General features: G+C 62.8%; 1 protein-coding gene across 6 annotated transcripts in view; it reads right to left on the bottom strand.

The window, feature by feature from the left end:
• Positions 1–20,395, bottom strand: part of PPFIA4 (PTPRF interacting protein alpha 4) — a 37,414-nt gene extending 17,019 nt beyond the window's left edge. For 4 of the 6 annotated variants that reach the window (XR_001516556.2, XM_015586572.2, XM_015586571.2 and 1 more), the window contains exons 1-15: positions 20,301–20,395; positions 11,755–12,353; positions 9,399–9,500; positions 8,918–9,082; positions 8,562–8,636; positions 8,252–8,341; positions 7,605–7,793; positions 7,169–7,315; positions 6,767–6,901; positions 4,953–5,036; positions 4,539–4,670; positions 4,194–4,256; positions 3,490–3,581; positions 2,080–2,188; positions 640–830 (exon numbers count right to left, since the gene is read on the bottom strand). Coding sequence is in view for 5 of the 6 variants with exons in the window: in XM_015586572.2 (XP_015442058.1) it covers positions 640–830; positions 2,080–2,188; positions 3,490–3,581; positions 4,194–4,256; positions 4,539–4,670; positions 4,953–5,036; positions 6,767–6,901; positions 7,169–7,315; positions 7,605–7,793; positions 8,252–8,341; positions 8,562–8,636; positions 8,918–9,082; positions 9,399–9,500; positions 11,755–11,988 (1,808 nt within the window). In the remaining variant the exon portion in view is untranslated. Of the gene's footprint in view, positions 1–639; positions 831–2,079; positions 2,189–3,489; positions 3,582–4,193; positions 4,257–4,538; positions 4,671–4,952; positions 5,037–6,766; positions 6,902–7,168; positions 7,316–7,604; positions 7,794–8,251; positions 8,342–8,561; positions 8,637–8,917; positions 9,109–9,398; positions 9,501–11,754; positions 12,354–20,300 lie in introns of those variants that run through there. The other 2 variants (XM_015586573.2, XM_015586575.2) reach the window with 2 other exon arrangements.

Raw genomic sequence — 20,395 nt, 5'->3', positions numbered from 1 at the left:
CCTGTGAAATCCAAAGTGTGGGTGCCATTGACCCGGATGCCCTCGACAGCCCTGAGAAGCTCCGACATCTCTTGCTAGGCCTGATCACAAACATTAATAAGTTCTCTGCAAAGGCAGCGTCAAGGGCCGGTCTTCCTGTCATGTCCCGTTTAGACCCCCACACACACGAAATCCTGGCTCCGACACTCACTGTGTTGCTTTAGGCAAATCAGTTACCCTCTCCGGTTTTCATTCCTTTGTCTGTAAAGCTGAGATACTGCTGTCTCCCCCAGGGACGGTGGTAAGATGGACAGTAGCATCTCAGAGCCCTCTGCCCAAGCCCGCCTGCTGAGGCACCATGCACTGACCAGGTCTACTACAGAGGTTGCAAGGGCACAGCCTGCCAAGCCCTGGCGGGTCACGCAGCCTGAGAGGCCAACCTGAGGGCCTGCCCCTCGGGCCAGCACGAGGCCAGCACCTGGCCTGATGCCCCGCTCAGGGCCCCTGAACTGTGGTGCTCCAGGGAGCCGCTGGAAGAGAAGGGCAAGTACACGCAGACATTCCCCACAGAGCCCGACCCGAGGGGCACCGCCTCCGAGGGGCACCGCCTCCGAGGGGCACCGCCTTGGCAGCCCCAGCCAGCCCTCCGCCCCACCGAACCTGATCTCCTCGTTGATGGCGTCCAGCTGCTCCTGCAGCATGATGGCTAGGGTCTGGGCATCGGAGTGGCTGCTGGGGGAGGCGGCATCCATGGAGCCCCCCAGGCCCTCTGGCTCATCCTCATCCATGTCGGAGAGCTCAGGGTCACTGTCGACGGCCAGCACCCCGGGCCGTGGAGATGGTTCCCAGGCCTTAGCGAAGAAACAGGGCGGAGGAGCAGCCGTCAGACAGCCCGGCTGCCAAGGGGCAGGACCCTCAGTGCCCAGGGCGGCGGCGGCGGCACCTCCGGGAGCTTGTTAGGAATGTAGTCTCGGGCGCCACCCCAGACCTGGGGGTGCAGAACCTGCACCCTAGCCAGACCCCTGGGTGATCCGTCTGCACATCAAAGTCTAAGGAACATTGCGGGAGCTGTGCCAAGGAGCTGGACGGCAGAGGGTGCAGAGACTCGCCAGAGAGAGGCTGCCTCGCTGCGAATGCCGGCTCCGCCGAACGCTGGCTGTGCAGCCATGGGCTGCGGCTTAGCCTCCCTGCCTGTTTCCGCATCTGTGAAACGAGGCAAGTCACAGTACCTACTTCACACGCAGCTGTGACGACGGGAACCCCCGGCACGGTGTCTGGCACGAAGCAAGCGCATTAACACAAAGGGTGAGGAGGTCCAGGGAACAGAGAAGTCCAAGCGGGCCTGACTCTCCTGTCCCACAGTTTCAACACGTGGCAGGTCCAGCAAAGGAGAGAGCACAGTACCGAGCCGAGAGCCAGATGACCAGGAGAAGCAAAGCAAAGGGGCCAGGGACCCTGAGGACCCTGAGCAGCGCCGAGCTCTTATAAACAGTGGGGCGGAGAGGAAGAGGCCCCTCCAGACTGTGACCCCTTGGACAAGTCCTCCTGTCTGCCTGCCCTGTCCTCCGGTGACCTGCAGCATGTACGGGCCTGGGCTCAGCACAGGGCCTGGCCAACAACTACGGGGCCAGGAGGCAGACCGGCCGTCTCTGTTGTCCTTCGGGTGTCCCCAGGCAGACTCGGCACCAACTCACAGCTGCTTCTCAGCAAACGTCAGGTGCCATCCCAAGGGACAGCGAACCTGCCGTCCCTCCCTCTTCTGCCCCAGAAACCATAACGTTTGTTCCAGAAAGCTTGCCGGTCCCATCCTGCCCCTGAATCCCTGGCTCTGACCACACGCCTGTGCCCCCAGGCACACGTGCACACGTGCACACGCGTCAGTCGGCTGCAGGGATGGGCTGGCTGCCCGCCAGGAGGCCGAGGCAGAGGGCACAGCTGCTGCAGCTGATGGTGGCCCACGGCTGCAGCTGTCGCTGATGCACGGGAGGGAAGGGGAAGGATTTGCACCACACGCCAGCCGTCTGTGAAACTGGAGCCAGGCACACGGCCCAACTGACCCCAAACTCCCCGGAGACCCCCGCTCACCCCTCCAGCCCTCACCGTGGCAGGCTCTTCCCGCAGAGCCGGGTAGCGGCGGTGTAGGCCCGGGGCAGCGTGGGGAGTTGTGCTCAGGGAGAACCGCACGTCGGCAGCACCGCCCGGGCCCGACCTGCCGGAGAGGGGGCAGGGGAGAGAAGACGGGCCCTGAGGACGAGCCCCAGCTCACACCACTGGCCCAGGGCACCGGGTTCTTCAGCTTAGACGAGTCTTGGCACAACATAGAGCTATCGTGAACATTTTAGGGGCTGCCAGGCGAGCAAGTTTGATTTATCCCCTGATGCTCCTGGCGAGAACGTCCTAGGGAGGCTGCTTGCCATTGATAAGAAGCACCTTTGACTGCCAGGAGTCGGCTTGCGGTGCAGCCAAGGGCTTTTAAAAGCTGAACTTCCCATCAAATTGGCATCCAGGCCAAGGACCCCCATCCCTGGACAAGATGGTGTGGGGGGCCCTGCCGCCACGAGGCTGGAAGGGCAATCGCCTCAGGTCCATTTAGGTCTGCGGGTCTCTGTTCCCGCATCTTCTTCTCAGCAACTTTCTGGGCCCTCCCGTAATCTGCACGGGGTCTTGGCTAAAGCTCCGCCCAGGCAGCCCCAGGGGCCTGACGCTGCACCAGACCGCCCGGCCATCCTGCCGGGGCCAACTCCCAGCTGAGCAACAGGGTCCCAGGGACGAGCCCGTGGAGGTCTGTGTGCCTTCCCAGTCTGGAACCTTGAGCGAGCCCAAGCCGAGGGTGGGTGGGGCAGCATGGGATGGGTAGGAACCTTGAGGCTTCTGGTCTAAGCGACCTTGGCTGGGGGAGGAAACAGCCCGGAGGCATGAACCTCGAGTGGGTTCACCTGGTTCAGCCTCCGCCACCTTCATCCTGCCTCTCTGCTGTGGGCAGGCTCAAGGTCTGAGTCCAGTGTCGACTGCTTCACAGAACGTGGAGGGAAACCCAGAGCTCCCTGGAGGAGCATCGGGTGGGAAGCTGCACTCACCACCCCTGGAGGTGCTCAGGGACAGGCTGCCACGACCACATGCGTCACGGGGAGCGGGCCCTGGTGCCTCCTTCCACCCCCCCAACTCCGCTGCCCGCTCCCCGGGCAGCCCCCAGCTCAGACAGCGACCCTGCAGGCCCTGAAGATGCGGCTCAGAACCGGAGCAAACCGGACACTGCAGGGGCTGGGGGCCGCGAGCGGGCATGCCCCGCCCAGGAAACAGGAGCCGCGGCCCGTGTCCACGGCCAGGGCAGGAGCGTGCCGCGCCCAAGCCACCCAACGAGCCCGGCCTGTGACCAAGCTCCCCAGCCTGTGTCCCGCCGACTAGAAGGAGGGACCTGAGGTGCTGGGCCATCCTTCAGTGCAGGGGAGGCTCCCTCCTCAGGGTCTGCCCAGGACCCCCTCAGCACTCCTGGCCTCCTGTGCCCCATACCTGGCGTGGCTGCCATCCACCAGCAGCCCCCCTCGACCCTTCAGCTGGTCCACCTCTTGGCGCAGCTTCTCAATCTCTTCAGACAGGCGGCCCTGTGCCGGGCAGACGGGGCGGGGGGGCCAGGGAGGGACAGAGAGGGGAGACAGGGAGAGAGAGGGCAGCAGAGCTGGAGAGAAGCAGAAGGGGCCCCGCAAAGTCCCAGGCCAGACCCAGATCACACTGAGAGATGAGGTCCAATTGGAGTGAGCAGGTCAGCAGTAGGCGGGGCTTGGACGGGGGGGCGGGGGGGGGCGGTCTGTCTGAGCACAGACCCTACCGGAGGACCTACTGAGCCCTCACACCACACCTCGCATGGCATGCGAGGCTGGGCGCAGAGGGGCCCCGTGCCCTCCGGACATCACAGACACTGCGAAGGCAGGCGCAGCGGCCACCTCTCCCGGAACCACCGACTCTCGCCTCGCCAAGTCCTTTTGTTGAGTCCTCCACTGGGTCCCACAGCTCTGCTGCCCACGCTATGCCCTGAGCTGTGGCCTCAGTCTCTTCTTTATGTGGGGGTGGGATGCACCTACTGGTAGGGCCCTAGGGGGTTAGTGAAACGCATGTGCAGGGGCTGACAAACGGGCTCCCCGGGCCAGGTTTCAGCGGCTGCAGGGAACACGGCCGGCCACGCTCCCAGGCCTGCGGGCTGGCCGGTGGCTGGGTACCTTGTGATGGTGCTGCTCGGCGATCTGCCGCTGGGAGCTCTCCAGCTCCTGAATCAACGTGTTCTGGGGACAAACAGCTGTGAGCCAGGGACCCAGCCCCGGCTCCGCCCCCCGCCCCCACCTGGCCCTGGGTCTGCTCTGCAGGGCGGCCAGCTCCTCCCATCTCCAGCCATCACTGGAAGCGGGTGCACACTGGTCCCCAGTCCCAGGCACGCCTCGCCCCTAGACTACCTCCTAGCACCCTGACCCTGCCCTGCCATGAGCCCTGCCCCTCAGGCCCCGCCCTCCTGGGAGCCCCGCCCTCCCGGGAGCCCCGCCCCTCCGAGCACCACCCCCTCACGGCACCTTCTCCTCCAGGGCAGCCATGCGCTCCTTGAGGTGGAGCTGCAGGCGCTCGTTGGACTCGCTAAGCAGCCGGTCCACAGTGTCTGACAGCCGCTTGTTGTGGTCCTCGTTCATCTTCTCCCGCTGGCGTACCTGCACAGCCAGCCGGCCTTCCACCTGGCCCCCCGCACCCGCCACCCCAAGGCCCTGCCCAGGGGGCCGCCCATCCCAGCGCGGTTCCACCCTGTTCGCTTGTCCCATCCTCAACTTCCCTGGGGGCCCCTCTCTCCAGCTCTCCCGCCCACCTCCTCCCACTCCTAGGTGGCTCTGTCCCTAGCCAGGCCCTTCCCCAGCTCCTACTTCCTCATCCACAGACCATCATGGGCGGCTCTGGGTGGCGCAGAGAAGGGCCCCGAAGCCCAGCAAGGCCCTCACCCTTGCCAGCTCCTGGTTCTTCTCCTCCAGCTGGCCCTCCAGCTGCCGAAGGTGCTCCTCTATGTTGCCGTGCCGTTCTTCAGCCTGGGGACAGGGGGACAGGTGACAGTCAGTGTAGCCTGCAGATCACCTGTCCTCCTGCTCGAGTCTCCTATCTCATGCACCCTGGTTCCAGAGTCGTCTCTGGGGACTAGAGTCTCAGGGACCAACGAAGCCCAGGTCTCCTCCTGCCACCCTGGAGCAGGACTGTCATCACCGGGCCTCCCCTCCGGAGCACTGCAGAGCACGCCAGCTGCCCCGCCCACTCCCGGAGCTCAGGGCCTGCCTTCCGACATCCTCAGAGACTGCATCCTCTGCACTCCTGGGAAAATCTCCCCTTGAAAGCACGGGCACGCCTCCAGGTAGACGGCCCTGCACTTGACTGCAGGGATTCGAGCTAGACCATCTGTGTTCAGATCCGGGCTCCCTCTCTTCCCAGCCGTGTGACCTTGGCCGGTTACTGAACCTCTACGTGCCTTCGTTTCCTAAGCTGTAAAATGTGCGTGGCAACAGCGCCGATGCCATCAGCTCTGTGGGGACTGAAGGGGACAGCCCACGGCAAGCGCCTGGGGCACAGTCAGCGCTTGCAGACACCTGCGACTAACCCAGCCCAGGCAGAGCGGCGCCCTCCGTTCACGTGTCTCCAGCGGTGGAGATCCTGCCGCCTCTGCCGAGATATTCCAGACCATCACACCCCTTACGGTCAGGAGGCCCCTCCTTAAAGCCCCCCTGCCAGGACTCACTGGAACAAATCAGTCACTTCCGCTCATCCCTTCTGGTCAGTTCTGGGACACGCTAAAGCTGGCCATTCAGCATGACGACATCCTCTGGAGCACTTTAAACTCAGCCCTTAGTCCTTCGAGACCACCAAGTCTAACCCCGTCATCATGGAGACCGTGACAGCACCACAGAGACAATGACCCTGGTGCCTGACTTTTCCCAGGCCACAGAGCCATCAGAGGCAGAGGCAGACTCGGTCCTGGGTCCACAGAGGTAGAGCCAGGCTGTGGGTTCCATCCCCACGGCCCCCAAGGTGCCATGCAGGGGCCTGATGCCTGCTCCACTGGCTTCCTTCTCTCCCTGGGGGGTTGCAACGGTGACCCCGAACGAGGCCCCTGGAAGCCCCCGCCCAGCTGCAAGCACTCCTAAATCTTCTTGCTTGATCCACGCATGTCTCGGCCCAGGCACCAGCTCTTCCAGAACCGGGCTTTCAGCCTGCACGCTTCTCATGAATTACTCCTCCATAAAGTTAACTTTCCATTGGGTAAATTTACATTCCCTTGTATTTGTCCTAAAGCTGCATCCTTCAAGAAACCAGAGATGGTCCCTAGATCTAGAAGGCTTCAATTTGATAAAGGTAGATAAGTTCAGCCTGAGCTCTGCCCCGCTCCCCATTCAGGAAGTGTAGAGTCCAATCCTATCTCCTCTTCACTTTTCCAGAGATGAAAGTCCTGATTTCTCCACTCCAGACCCAAACCAAAGGAGCGTCGACCAGGATGATGGACGCGCTCACAAAGATGACTTGCAGCAGCACCCTCTCCTCTGCTTCTTGAAGTGCTTTTACACCCTTCTCGTGGGACCGCGCCCCCCGCCCCTCCGCGGGGTGCTGAGGGCAGGAACCACTGTTCCCACCGGCAGACACGGGGTGCTTCCTGGAGCCTCGCAGGGGGAAGCAGTCGCCCGGCCCAACGCACCTCCACTCTGCAGTCACCGCCCGGCTCCGCAAGAGCTCAGGAACGGGGTGCCCAGGCAGACCCCCGGCCCCGGCCGCTTGCCTTGGTGAGGGCCGCGATCCTCTGGGCCAGCTCGGCCTCCACCTCGGGCAGCGTCTCGGCCCTGCGCGTGGTCTGCTGCAGCTTCCGCTCTGCCGCCTCCAGCAGCTCCTGCAGGTGTCGCGCCTTCTCCTCACACTAGTGAAATGGGGTGCGCGGAGAGTCGGGGGGGGGCCCTGGAGCCACCCCTAGTCCCGCCCAGCCTCAGCACAGAGCAGGTGACAGGCCGAGAAGCAGCAAGAAACCACAGTGGTTCCTGGCTGCCTCAGGCGCCCAACTTGCTGCTTCTCAACCTGACCGGCAGGTCCCCAGGGGCTCCTGGGTCACCAAGGGAAGGCTGCAGCACAATCGAGACTGTGGGAGGGTCAAGTGCCGCCCCCCCCGCCCCGTCAGCAGGAGCGTTACCTGGCGGTGCAGGGACTCCTTATTGGCCAGCTCGTGCTCCAGTTTGTTGCTGAGCTCATGGATGGATGTGGCCTCACGCTGAGCGGCCAGGTAGCGCTTCTCCAGTGTGGTGATCCGCTCCTCCATGTCCTCCTTCTGGGCCAGAGCCTGGGCGGGAGAAAGGGGACAGGAGGGAAAGTCATCGACTTCTTCCTGCGCCCTCCCGTCTGCCCCTCCGGCCATCACCTGGCAGGCTGTGTCTTCCCCACGCTGCTCGCCAGAGTCTGACCTCACCCCATCCCTTCTGCCGCTCCTGCCCCCAGTGAGCCCCGCCCAGGGTCAGTCCCACACGTCCAGGCCCTGGAGGGCCCAGCTCTCCGCCCACACCAGGGCACCCAAACAGCTGCCCTCCTGAGAGCTGGATACCTGCGCCCAGCACGCCGCGGCCCTTGCTCACCTCGCGGAGGTCCCGCTGATGCCTGCCGCTCAGCTCCTCCGATCTGACGAGGTCCCGGCGGGCCGTGCCCAAGTCCTCTTCCAGCTCGGCCACGGTCGCCGTCAGGGTGACCAGGCGTTCCCGGGCCTGGCTTAGCTCAAAGTTCTGCTTCTCCAGCAGCTCCTGCAGCTCCTCCGCCTGGCCATCATCCTGCAGGGACAGCGAGCCAGCAGTGCCGTCAGAGCCCAGGACCTCCCACTCCCGACCCACCGGGGCAGGTGGGAGGAGCGACCACTCAGCCCTGGTTTCAGAGCTCACTCCAGACAACGACAGATGCCCTTGCTCCCCTGTGCGTCTCTTGAAAAGCAACGGTTTCTATTTTTACCTGCTGGCTCAGCCTCTTTTAACCTAGAAAGCGGCATGACTAGGGGAACGAAGGCTCAGGGAGGGGAGGGGTCTTGCCAGCGGACACACGAGGGAGGTCAATGGGACCAAGCATATTATGTGCCTAGCAGCAAATGGAGCACCAAAACAAAAACCTATAGATTCCTCCGCGGACGGGTGGCGCAGGGTGGGACAGGAAGGGAGGCTCTGGGAAAGGCCGAGGGAGCCAGGCAAGGCAGGGCCCCGCCTCCCGCCTGGGGGCCTCGCGCCTCCCCAGGACCCACCTTCCACAGGCCTTTCGGTCCCAGTTCCACTGTCCCCTCCTCCTCTGCCACTCCATCCCGGATCCCTGCCCCCTGCTGCAGGGCAGACACCTATAGGGCACAGCCCCAGGGCAGTGAGTGAGTCAAAGACAAGAGAACCTGCCACATTCCCCAGGCCCTTCTGGGCCTCCCGCCTCCCAGACAGGGCCCAGCCTCCCCTCAGCCAGCAGTCTCCAGCCCAGTCAGGGGGCCACAGAGCGGGGCAAAGGGAGGGACTAGCCTTGGCTCCCAGGAGCCACAATGGCAGACGGAGGGTAGGCAGGCCACGTACCTGCTGCTGGGCGCCTGCCAGCTGCTCCTCCAAGGTGGTGACTCGCTCCAGGGCCGCCCGGAGCCGCTCTCGCACCTGCCCAAGGTAAGAAGGTAGGATGCTAAGGGGAGAGGGAGGGGAAACAGACCTCACTGGACTCAGGCTGGGGGAGCCTGGGCTTGGTCCGCTGCTGCTGGGTGTGGGGCACGGAGAAGGCCAATTGGGCAGGACCCTAACAGTGGCACCTGCCACTGGGCCCGTGTCGGAGGGGCCAGTTATGGAGCTAGGAGGCAGTGCCCCCAAATGCAGGACGCAGACGCGGTGGGGAAGGGGCACGGAGAGGCTCCAGGGAAGGCGGGCTGGGGCAGCCTGGGTACCTTCTCGTCCAGTGCCTTGTGATGCTCGAACAGCGACTTGAGGGCCTTCAGCACTTCTACCTCACTGGAGACCCCTGAGGGCGACTGGGCCTGGCGCTTCACCACGGTCATCCGCAGTGACCGCTCGTGGCGGGACACCAGGCACTCCAGGTGTTCCAGGAGCAGCTGGCAGGGAGCGGGGAGCAGGAGGGCTGTGAGCATGAGCACAGGGACGACAGCGGGTGCCCATGGCTCCTGGGCAGACGTGAGTGCGGCCAGCTATGCCACTGTTAAAGGCTGAAATGCTTCCTCGTCGCTCAGCAGGTGCTGCCCCAGTGACATCCTGAGCCAGCTGCCCTACCCGCTGCTAGGACCCGGCTACAGGTCAAGCCTGGTGCTGATGGTGGGACAGCCTGACCCCCACGCGCCAGGTCGCCCGCTCACCCGCGTGTCACTGGGACGACCTGACCCCTGACCCCCACGCGCCCGGTCGCCTGCTCACCCGCGTGTTGTTCCGCTCCGCTCTCAGCTCCGACACCTCTTCCTCCCGCTCCAGGAGCTGCTCCCGACACGTGCTCAGCTCCCGAGTTAAAGTGGCAAATTCCTGAAAACCCACACGGCCCCTCAGTGCACGGGCCTCACTCAAGTCCGTGGTGCAGCCCTCTCGGCCCTCAGTCACCCCTGCCCCGGGACAGGACAGCAGACCGGCAGCCAGCACACGCGTCCCCAGAGGGGCCAGCGTGGTCTGAGCCGAGCCACAGTGTGAGGGAGCAGGGCAGGTCCAGAGCCAGAACAGCAGTCGTTCCGCGGCCCCTCCGCCTCCAGCTGTCCACGAGCCTGACCGAGTCCCCTCCCCCAGGGCTTGGCAGGCTGCAGGTGGCCCATGAAATACGGGGACTGTAGGACCCATGACATGGGCCCGGGGGAGCGTGCAGACCAGCCCAGTCCGCCACGCAGCTTCAGCTCTGGCTGCTGGGGCCCCGGCTCACAAGGGCCAAGGCTGCACTTGCTGGCCTTGCCCAAGACCCAGGCCCGAATCGCCTCGTGGAGCCCCCTAGCCCTTCTCAGCCCACGGCAGTGGAGCTGGCCCCCAGGCCCAGGCCCACTGTACCCTACTCATCTAGCCAGACATCGCCTCACTCCAGAAAGACGGGCAGACCGGTGGCCCACGTTCTGTGGCTGCCGGGGTCTGGGAGTGCCCGAGCAGTGGCTGCAGGAAGGGGACAAGGGACCCAGAGAGGTCAGGGCCGGAAAAGCCAGGGCCCTCTGACTCTGCTACTTGATGACCGCCTTCCTGTCCAGGCCACGTCCTAAGGCGGTCCAGCATCTCACATCCTGGAAGGCCTGGCCCTGATGCTGCTGGTCCCCGCTCGGGTCTCTCTACCCCAGGACCCTCCTACCTCCCCCCAACCTAGCCCATGGACTTGCTGCTGCCACATGCTCTCCCAAAGCATAGGCTCCACAGCGCTGAGCACAGCTTCTTATCCTGGCCCCCAGCTCCCCTCCCATGGCTGCTTCCCACATGCCTAAGGCCTGGTCAGCCGGGGTCACCTGCTGCTTCCAGTCACCAGCCTTCTTAACCCTACGCTTTTGCTCCATGGGCTCCTTCCCCCAAGGAAGCCAAAGCCTCTGTGGGCCCTTCCCAGGCTCCCCAGCGAAGTCCCCTCCTCTGAGATCTGCTGCGAGCAGCGTGAAGAGCACCATGTGGGAGCCCACCATTCGCCCGCAAATACTGGGAGCACCTCCCACGTGCCAGGTCCTGTGCTGGTCTCTGGGGACACGGTGACAAGACAGACACAATTGCTGCCCTCATGAAGCTCCCAGGACGTTCCCTAAGCTCTTTGAGCCTCCAGCCGCTCATCCGTGACACACAGGTACAGCTGTCCCTCAAGTGTCACCCACCACGAGGGGCCAGTGAGCCAGTGACTGGGAAGCACTTCGCACAGGCCCCCAAGGGCAGAGATCTGTGTCCCTGATACTGTCCTCTCCTGATCCCTTGGGTCCCTGCCTGTCCCCTCTCTGCTCTACGAGCTTCAGGGGCAGGGTCTGGCCCCTCCAGTGTAGGGCTTGTTCAGGGCCATGCATGGTAGGATAGGGTGGGATCACGTCCACCCCAATTCTTCACTGGGGCCCCATCTTCCTACTGATCAAGCATCACAAGAATGAGCCGGCAGGAACTCACCCTCCCGGGCCCACGCTGTCCTCCCACATGTGGGGACAGGGTCTGAGCCAAGTCTTGAGCTGCTGAGCCAAGTCTTGAGGCTCCCAAGGGCTGCCTCTGCCAGTCCCGTGGGCATGAGCAAACGGCTAAGTCCCCGAGCTTCAGTGTCATCACTGTGAGATACTAGCTTTGCGGCTTTGAGGGTTCGGGGAGGTAAACCTGACACACGATGCTGAATGCGGGGACACACGACACGTGGGAATGTGCGGCCATGCTGCTGCTGCCTGAGGAGCAGGACAGGTGTCGCGAACCTGGCTCCTAGGTCTAGCTCTGCCTATTTCTACAGGAAGCCTCTGGGCTTGTCATCCGAGCAGTAAGAGAGGCAACCAGATGATCTCTAAGGCCTCCCACAGCCCCCAAGAACAGGGCCTGGGCTCTGCCGGGTGCAGAGGCTCTCCTGGTCTAGGCCGCCACCTGCTGGCCACACGGCCTCATTGCGGCCGAGTGTTCTCCCTGCATCGGGTCCGCGGGACTAATGTTCTCCCGCGGAGCCAACTGCAGGCTGAGAGGCAGGGCAGTGGCAGGGGAGGGCGTATGCAGGGAGAGGAAGGGCGGTGACGCCTGTGAGTTCCCTTTGCTGACCTGTGATGCAGGCAGACGAGCTGACAGCCCAGAGGATGCTGGGCTCAGGCCTCACCTGGGGCAGGGCCGTGTTCAGGTGGCGCTGGAGCTGGTCCCGCTCACGAAGGGCATCCTGCAGCCGGCTCTGCGTGGCCGCCAAGGTCTCCTGACTCTCACGAAGGGACTCCAGCAACTTCTCCCGCTCATCCAGCATGTTCACCATCAGCTGCTCAAAGCTGGCATCAGCACCGGCGCCATGCGGGGGTCCCAGCGGGTCCCCCTCGTTGATTGTGGGCATCACCTCACACATAGCGGGGGTGGGCAGGGCAGGTGTTCACAGGAGTGGCACCTCCGGGGACCCAGGACACAGGTCTCAGAGCAGGCAGTGCCTGGCGAGTGGACGGCTGGGCCGGGGCTTCTCCTGTGGCATCAGTTTCTCTGAAAAGCAGCTGGTGCCTGAAGAACTGCTGTGGGGTGAGGCCAGAGGGCTGGGCTTAGCCCCTCGGGGCTGGGGCTGGGTGCCCTGTGTCCCCAGGCAAGCGGGCAGCAGCCGAGTCTGGCCATGGCCAACAGAGAGCAGGGCTGGAAGAGGGCCCTCGGCTTAGGCTGAGCGCTGGGGCCTGGCAGGGTCCCAGTGGGGTCTGGTGACACCCATCGCCTCTGGAGGGCAGTAATCTGTGGGAGAAGAGACTGTGTGAGGGTCAGCTGAGGCGGAGGGGAGGCAGCACGGGACCGGAGCCGGCACAGGCCCTGCAGCCCCAATGCTCGGCGGCGCCTGCCCAGCTGTCCCGCTGCCACAGCCTCTGCCTCCAGCCGCCCCGCCCCCGCTGGCAGCACAGTGGAGAGGTGCCCCCGCACGAGGCTCTGCCCAAAGACAGAACTGATCGGCACAGGCTGCTGAGTCCTGAGACCTGCGGGGGAGAGGGGGCAGCAGGAAACGGGGTCCCTGGGTCCTGTACGGACTCAGGCCAAGACCAGCGCAGAACTATGACGGGGCTCCTGAGGGACTGGGTGGCCGGGTCCCAGGAGGTGGGTCACAACATGGCCGCTGGCAGAGGCTCGACTGGGCACTGAGGCTCGCCACAGTGAGTCCTCAGGGAGGAGTCTGCCTCGTCGCCCCGTCCTGGAGCCGGGCACGCAGATGTCCATTCTGCGTCGTGGCCGACTCGCCGGGGCTGAGCAGGGACCAGACGACGTGAGGAAGGGCAGGGGCAGTGTGGGGTGGCGGCCCTGCCTGTGGCTGTGCACCTCCTCCCTCCGCGCAGCTCCCATAATGGCACTGCCAGCGGTCACCAGCTCGGGCGGCTGGCACGTGCGGACTGCTCCAGGGGGGCCCGGGTGTGTCAGAGCAGAGGAGGGTGTCATGAGGAAGGCAGCATGCAGCAGGGGATCTCTGCGACCACCGGCTCCTGCCTCCCTGGCCACTGCTGGAGGGCCGCCACCGAAGCCGTTTTGGAGGGAGACGAGCTCTCAGGCACCCACACGGCAACGCTCCAGAAACGGCGCCTTCCTTCCTTCCCCTTCGCCCCCGCCCCGTGTGGGAGACACAGGGACAGTTTCTTGTCCACCCCTCCGGTAGCCAGCTGGGAGGGTCGGGGAAAGGACAGGAGGCACAGGGACCCAGCAGAGGTGAGAAATCAGGCACTGGGCTGAACCCAGCAGGGGAACCAGAGAAGGGCCAAGCCCCCTCCACCTGTCGTCCTGTCCCTCAAAGCACTGATGATCTAGGCGGAAACGGGGGCAGCAAAAAGAGGCTGGTGAGGAGTGTGGGCCTGGACCAGAGAGGAGGTAGTGCGCCAGCCTGAGACCGCCCCAGCTCACACCGCAGCCACTCCTGGAGGGCCCAGGGCTTCGGGGACCCCGAAAGTGGCCTCAGTCCAACAGATTCCCAGCAGCCCGCAGTGAGAGTAAAGGAAGGGGCTCAGAGCTGGCAATGAGGAGACCAGCTGGGTGACCTTGGGCTTGTCACCACCTACTGAAGCCTCTGCTGCAAGATGGAGCCGCAGCTCAGTTTTGCCCCCCTTAGAGGGAGGAGCTCATGGATAAACAGGGCCTGGGAAAGCCGAAGGTGCCCACGATTACAGGGCAGTGCGAACTCCCTGGTGGGGCCTGCGGGGGGGTCGGCTCCTGGCAGTGAAGGGCTGAGCAGTTCTCAGGACGAACAGGACCTCAGGCTGCCCGCCGCGACATGCTGCCTATCTGCTCTGACGTGGCCTCCCCGAGCCCTCCTGGTCATTCTGGCACCCGAGAGGCTGGCTTCGGTGCCACCAGCCCTTTCCCAGCCTCCCTCTGAAACAGGTGCAGGGTCACTACTCCGCTTCCCCTGGCAAAATGTCATGATGTGGAGCCAGGTGCCCGCCCCGTGGCAGGCGGTGAGCAGAGGGGGCCGTGGCACGGGGACACCTGCTTGGCCCTGGGGCTGTCTTTAAATAGCACGGCCACCAGCTCAGCCTAACTACGCCTCCTCAACCCTGCACAGCATGGCCCTGATTCACAGGCAAAAGCTGCCAGCCCCCAAAGCCAGCATCTGTGGGGGCCTCTGCCGCTGAGGCGTGTGAGCCCTGGACGGGTACTGGGGGGCAGGGGGGGGGCACGAGCAAGGCCTCGGGCCTTGTGAACACAGAGCAGTGATGCCTCTGGCCTCCCGAAGCTCACCCCATCTCCCCCTAACCAACAGGAGGGCGGGCCCTCGGGTCCGACACTCTGGCCGGTCACACACAGGTTGGCTCCCCGCTGCCTCGCCAGATGGCAGGCCCACCGCTGCGAGGGCCAAGCTGCGGCCGGCAGAGACCACAGCGCCAGGGCCAAGCTACCAGGGGTGCTCAAGGCTAAGTGCCCACAGGAGGGACGGAGAGCCAGCCTCCACGTGAGAGGCCCTCGGCGCAGAGGTAAGAGGAAGGTCACCCACCCACTGCAGGGAACATGCGGCGAGGTGCTCACTCAGGACAACAACAATCACGGTGGCAGCTACGACTTGGTATTTACCACGTGCCAGGCACTGTGTTTAACTGGCTTTAATCCTCGCGATGCCTTGCAAGGGAGATGTAACTCTCCCTCCCGTTTCACAGACGTGAGAATTGGGACTCAAAGTCACGTGACCGAGTCTACGCAGCAAGTAAGAGGGAGCACCAGGGTTCAGTTCCAGGCTGTCTGACTCCGGAGAGGGGCAAGGGGCGGGGGACGGGAGTGACACAACCGGTCCAGGCCACAGCCCTCCTCACCCGCCCCCTCACGGCAGCCCGACCCCCCCCATGCCCCTCCTCTGGCCTGGCGGAAGGACTCTGCCCAGCAGCCTTTGTGATCCTGCGGCGGCCACTGGGCCTTTGTCTGCGAGGTGCATCTCTCCAGCTGCTCCCAGGACTTAGTTATGGGCCATTCCTTCCCAAGGCGCAGCCCATCACCTGGGTGAGCTTACAAGTAGCTGCACGAGCCTGGGCCCTTGTGACAGTGCATGGAGGCACCCTAACAGTCACAGCGGGACACAGGTGCCCACCAGGGCTGTCACGGCCACCATCACCACCCCAGGAGGACTAGCACCAAAGGCGAGTGGAGAAGGGGGCCGCGAGTGTCTGCACACGCCCAAAATAGCTCCTCTTCAGAACCAGCCGAAGTTGTAGCCACACCTCCTTCAATTAGGCAGGGGTTTGCAAAGAGGGCTCTGTGACAGAGTACCTTTAGGGACAGCCTGGGACAAGAAAATGGCAAAGGCGAGACCAATGCACATGCCTCTGCGCTCTCCTTCCTTCCTTCAGTGCCATCACCTCCAGCTCTTGCTGGCCACCTGGTTCTGGCTGCATTTACACAGAAGGTTCCGCGTCTAAAGCGAGGGCAGACAGTCCCCAGTCTAAGCGCTGTCTGCAGACGCCCTGCTGAGCAAGCGCCCCTTCTCAGACAGCCCGTGCATCTGGGCAGCAGGGCGGGCGGTCGAGGGAGGCAGCCCGGGGACACCGGGGCCGCTGAGCTAAAGTGTCTAACAGACATCACGCATGCACACACCGAGGTACAAGGCTGCACCACTGGACACAGCACATGGCTTTGGCCAAACAGATGTCATTCCTAGCCATCTTGTGCTCAGCGGAGCCGCTGATTAACGCTTAGCATATATGTCCTCAAATCATGCCTGCGAAAGAAGAAACAGGTAATAACTCTGGTGTATTTGGAGAATAAAAATCTTTCAAAATAGGGGCCCCTGTGGTCTTCTGATGTTGGGGGAAAATGCTCAGAAGTCCCCGCATTAGTAGAGCAGCCCATCAGATTGGGGAGCCGTCACGCCGCAGAGGACAGAACGGCCCAGGAGGGATCAGGAACACGAGGGGGAGCACAGCAGGCGCCAGGGCGAGAAAGGTCCAGAGTGCACAGAACTGCCCAGAGAAACGCAGGCGTCATAAAAAGTGTGAGTGAGTGTGGTTACGAAAGAGAGAGCGATCACATGTGGGGGGAACGCGCATTCATGCGCGAGTGTGAGAGTGTGCTCCTGAGAATGTGTGGTGTGCGTGTGTGGTCGGGGGGGCACGCACACGTGCACAAGAAAAAATGGGGTCCGAGACGTGTGGTAGAGCAGCCCATCAGATTGGGGAGCCGTCACGCCGCAGAGGACAGAACGGCCCAGGAGGGATCAGGAACACGAGGGGGAGCACAGCAGGCGCCAGGGCGAGAAAGGTCCAGAGTGCACAGAACTGCCCAGAGAAACGCAGGCGTCATAAAAAGTGTGAGTGAGTGTGGTTACGAAAGAGAGAGCGATTACATGTGGGGGGAACGCGCATTCATGCGCGAGTGTGAGTGTACTCCTGAGAATGTGTGGTGTGCGTGTGTGGTCGGGGGGGCACACGCACACGTGCACAAGAAAATGGGGTCCGAGACGTGTGCATGAGACGGCGAACAGTGGGAGACTGGGCGTGGACAAGTGTGGTCATGAGAACGCGCGTGTGTACCATCACGAGTGAACACGGTGGTCTTACAAGCATCTGGGGGTCATGGAATCACATATGCCTCTAAGAATCACATATGCCTCCAAGCGCCATGGGGCTTATGCAGTGTGCATGACCACGGAAGATGTAAGCGCACGTGTGGCCTTGACGCCGGGCGAGAACGCGGGAGAAGGAAGGATGGGGATGATAGCGAAGAACTGAAAATCCTACTTGTTCCAGACACTCTGCACCAAACAAGGGCCAGAAACTTGGGTGCTCCCCCAGGCCTAGTGCAACCCGAGGTCAAGGAGCTGGGCCTGGCCACCTTTCCGCTTACCGCCACCAGCAGAGCCTCGATGCAGCGGCACCACGGAGCCCAGGGCTCCATGTGACAGCGGCAGGCACCCCCAGGATCTCGCAGAGCAGAACGTCCACTACTTGGGGAGCAGCCCCTGGCCCAGCCCCACCCCCAGGCCCTCCACTCACAGCACCTCTCCTCTGACCCTCCAGAGACCTCTGCAGCACCTGTGAGACACATCCAGCGCTCAGCTCATCCCTGCCCCTACCAGGATGGACTCCTGCTTGGAAGGGCTCTGGAGGCCCTGCATGCCCACCCCCACGCGACACGTCACTGTCCTTCAGGGAGCAGGAACTCAGCACCACCTGAGGGAGCCCTCACTGTCCTAAGGAAGCTGTTTCTTAAAGTGAATAGAAACCTATCTCCCCCTTGAAATGACAGTTATCTGAAGACACTGGCCATGACATTATATCACACATGCGGCTACCAGAATTCCACTCTGCCAACTGGGCAAAAGAAGCAATAAAGGCCTCTAAGTGCAAACCAGCTATTCCTTCTGACAGGTAACTATGAAATTATACTGTACATAATTACTTTTTAAAATCGTGGTATACATTATATATTTATGTAACTGCTATATAACGTATACTGTATCTGTTCAGAGTTCTAAACCTAAACCCACATACCATGCTTCACGGGAGATTTAGGAATGTTCCCTACTCCACTGCCCACAGAATCTGATTCCCCACTGAGAGGGAACACCACTGCACAGGGCCCCCAGGGGCCCCTCTGCTCCAGGTGAAATAGTCCTGGGTGCAGGGAGACCCTGCCTCATTGAGCCCAGGGGACCAGAAGACAGACCTCAATTCAACCCACCGCTTCCTTACGCAGCTGACTGCCGGGAGTCCAGGACCGCGCTAGGAATTGTGAAGGAAATAAAAGGCACATGACAGGAATCTCCACCCTCAAGAAGCGCACAGTCTCCCTGAGCTAACACAGATACAGCGTAGCAGCACGCGACCAGACGCCTAGCCTCTGGCACAGCCTGCGCACCACTAGGAGTCTGACCAGTTAAACTGGCCAGAACGAAGCAGCCCCTGCTCCGTGCCAGAGCTGACCTCGCCAGGGGGACAGAAGACACCTGAGGACGGTGGGGGCTGCAGCATGCAGTGCTGAGAACAGAACGATGAGCACTGTGTGACTGAGGAGTCCTCAGGCTCTCTCTGCTGGGGCCTCCAGTCATACCGGCCCAGCTCAGGGCTCCCACCCACTGCTGGTTCCCCTAGCGGCCCTGCCCCAGGACGTTCTCAGGCCCCAGAGGCCCTCTCAGCACAGCGAAGGCTGAGGGGGCGCCCGCGGCAGTCCCTTCGGCCTTTCTCCAGTGCCGAGGCCCCTCCGAATACTTCCTACTGTGATGGCCTCACAAAGGGCCACGTTCCTGTGAGCCAGCACCCTATGCTTTCTAGAGCTAATTATAGGTCAGTGAGATAGCGGGCCAGAGGGGCACAGATGGTGACTTCCTGTGGCTGCAGTACACTCTCTCCCCTCCATTCCTCCTAGACTCTGAGACAGCTTTCACTCCCTCCGTCCTCCCTGCCCCATACCGACTCCTTCCCAGCACAGGCCCACACACCACTCCACACCACGTCGTGTTTCCACAGCAACCCATCCAGGGGCCCAGAGCCCCAGGGCAGAGTGTCCCTGGCATAAAAAGGCCTCAGCTGGCTCCCCCATATCCTGAGGTCCTCTTGGCCCCCTGTGCCCCGGACCTGCTGAGCCTGCACCCTGCCTCATGCAACCATAGCCCGACTCCTCGTCCTCTCCCCCAGCTCTCACCCAGTTATCCTCAGAGGCTCTGAAAGGACCTCAGCAATTCCTGACAACTCTTCCCACCTCTAAGATTTCAGTGACCACCTCAGGGAGGCACCTGCCCTGCCCCTCCAACCCCTCAGTACCCAGGTGCCAGGCCACACACACCGCACGGCTCGGACATCACGACGTGCTCGGCAGCACGTGCCCACACAGCACTCTGGGTGCGATTTCCCTTCTGACCCTGCTCCCAGAGCCCAAGTCTGCCGCGGGTTCCAGTACATTCTTGCCCCCTAAAACCACTGTGCTATTGATTTGAGATACCATTCAACCTAGGCAGCCTCCTCAGACCTCAAGACAAAGTCCTAGAACATAGCCAGGGGAAATCAGTCAAACTGCTCCTTTTGCTGAGGCAGCTTCCCCTGGGACCACTGGGCTGTTAGCAGTGATGGGGTGGGTGGGATGGAAACCGGTTCAGACGCCCCAGCTTTGTCTAATCCCACAGCAACGTAACGAAACGGGAGGGGGGTGTCAGCAGAGTGCCCATGTAGTGGTGTGCACTTTCGACATTCCCATCGCCCCAAATTGCCTTCAGAAGACCCAGCACCCAGCACAGCGTCTGGCACACAGTGGGTACCCAGCAAACGCCTACGGCATGCCGAACAAAGTACCAGGGACCGGTTCCCGCACCTCTGTGAAGACTGAGGGGAGTCCCCGAGCCCTGGCTTCTGCAAGAGGGAGTCTTCACGGGAGCAGAGACCCCTTAACACCTGCTCGTGGTGTAAATGGCAGAGCCGCAGCCCCAACTCCCTGCCCCTCTCATGGACACCGCCAGCATGCCTGTCTCCAAAGGTGACATCAGCACCTAGTGGCACTTGTTCTCCGCCCCTCCTCCTTCTCCAAGAAAAGCACCCACACTGCGTTTCCGAGTGCGATCCAACCTCTCTCTTCCCAGCCGCCACCAAGGGCTGCCGGACGCACACTGGGAGACACCTGCGTGCTGCAAACCAGCGCCCACTCTCACCCTACCAGCTCAGGAACCGCTATTCCTGCCCTCTTTTCCACTTGCACCCACCCTCGCCCCCCACCTCAACGGCCGCAGGCTGGTACTGCGCAGACAGGCATCTCCGGCACAGCCCGCATCTGACAGCTGGAGGATGGAGAGCTAGAGACATTAAGAAGGGGTGTTGTGAGCGACGCAGGATGAAAATCCACCCCCTCGAGGGAAGCACCAAGGCCTCAGCACCTCTTGTGCCCCTCGGAGCGGAAGTGGCCCAGGAGCTAGAAGGCGCTTCTTCTCGGAATCTCCTGGGGGTGGAGGACGCAGACCGTCCAGTTTCCGCCAGAATCCTGCCAGCTCAGCCACCCTCCTCCGAGGCAGACGGATGAGTGCAAACTCCATGCCACCCCCGCAAATCCGGCACCGCCTCCGTGCTCACCCCAAGGGCACAGGGCTGCCAAGGCCGGTGAGGGGCGGCAGAAGGGCAGCATCTACGCCTGCAGCGTGAAGAGGGTCTGCTGCCCGAGGCGCACCAGGAGGCTCCCCGAACTACGCTAAAGCTGGAGGTGGGAAGTCCTCCTCCCCCAGCCCAGGCTCTGGACGCTCACCTGACAACAGTCCTCGAACAGGGCAGCTCGACTCGGAGGCCGCAGCAGCCAGGAGCCGCGGCGACCGCGGAGGCCCTACGCGTCGGGAGCCGGAC

The sequence above is a fragment of the Pteropus alecto genome, unplaced genomic scaffold (assembly GCF_000325575.1).
Source record: "Pteropus alecto unplaced genomic scaffold, ASM32557v1 scaffold563, whole genome shotgun sequence".
NCBI classification, from domain to species: domain Eukaryota; kingdom Metazoa; phylum Chordata; class Mammalia; order Chiroptera; family Pteropodidae; genus Pteropus; species Pteropus alecto.
Note: the sequence above shows the minus strand (reverse complement) of the source record. Positions and strands in the feature narration are given on the sequence as shown.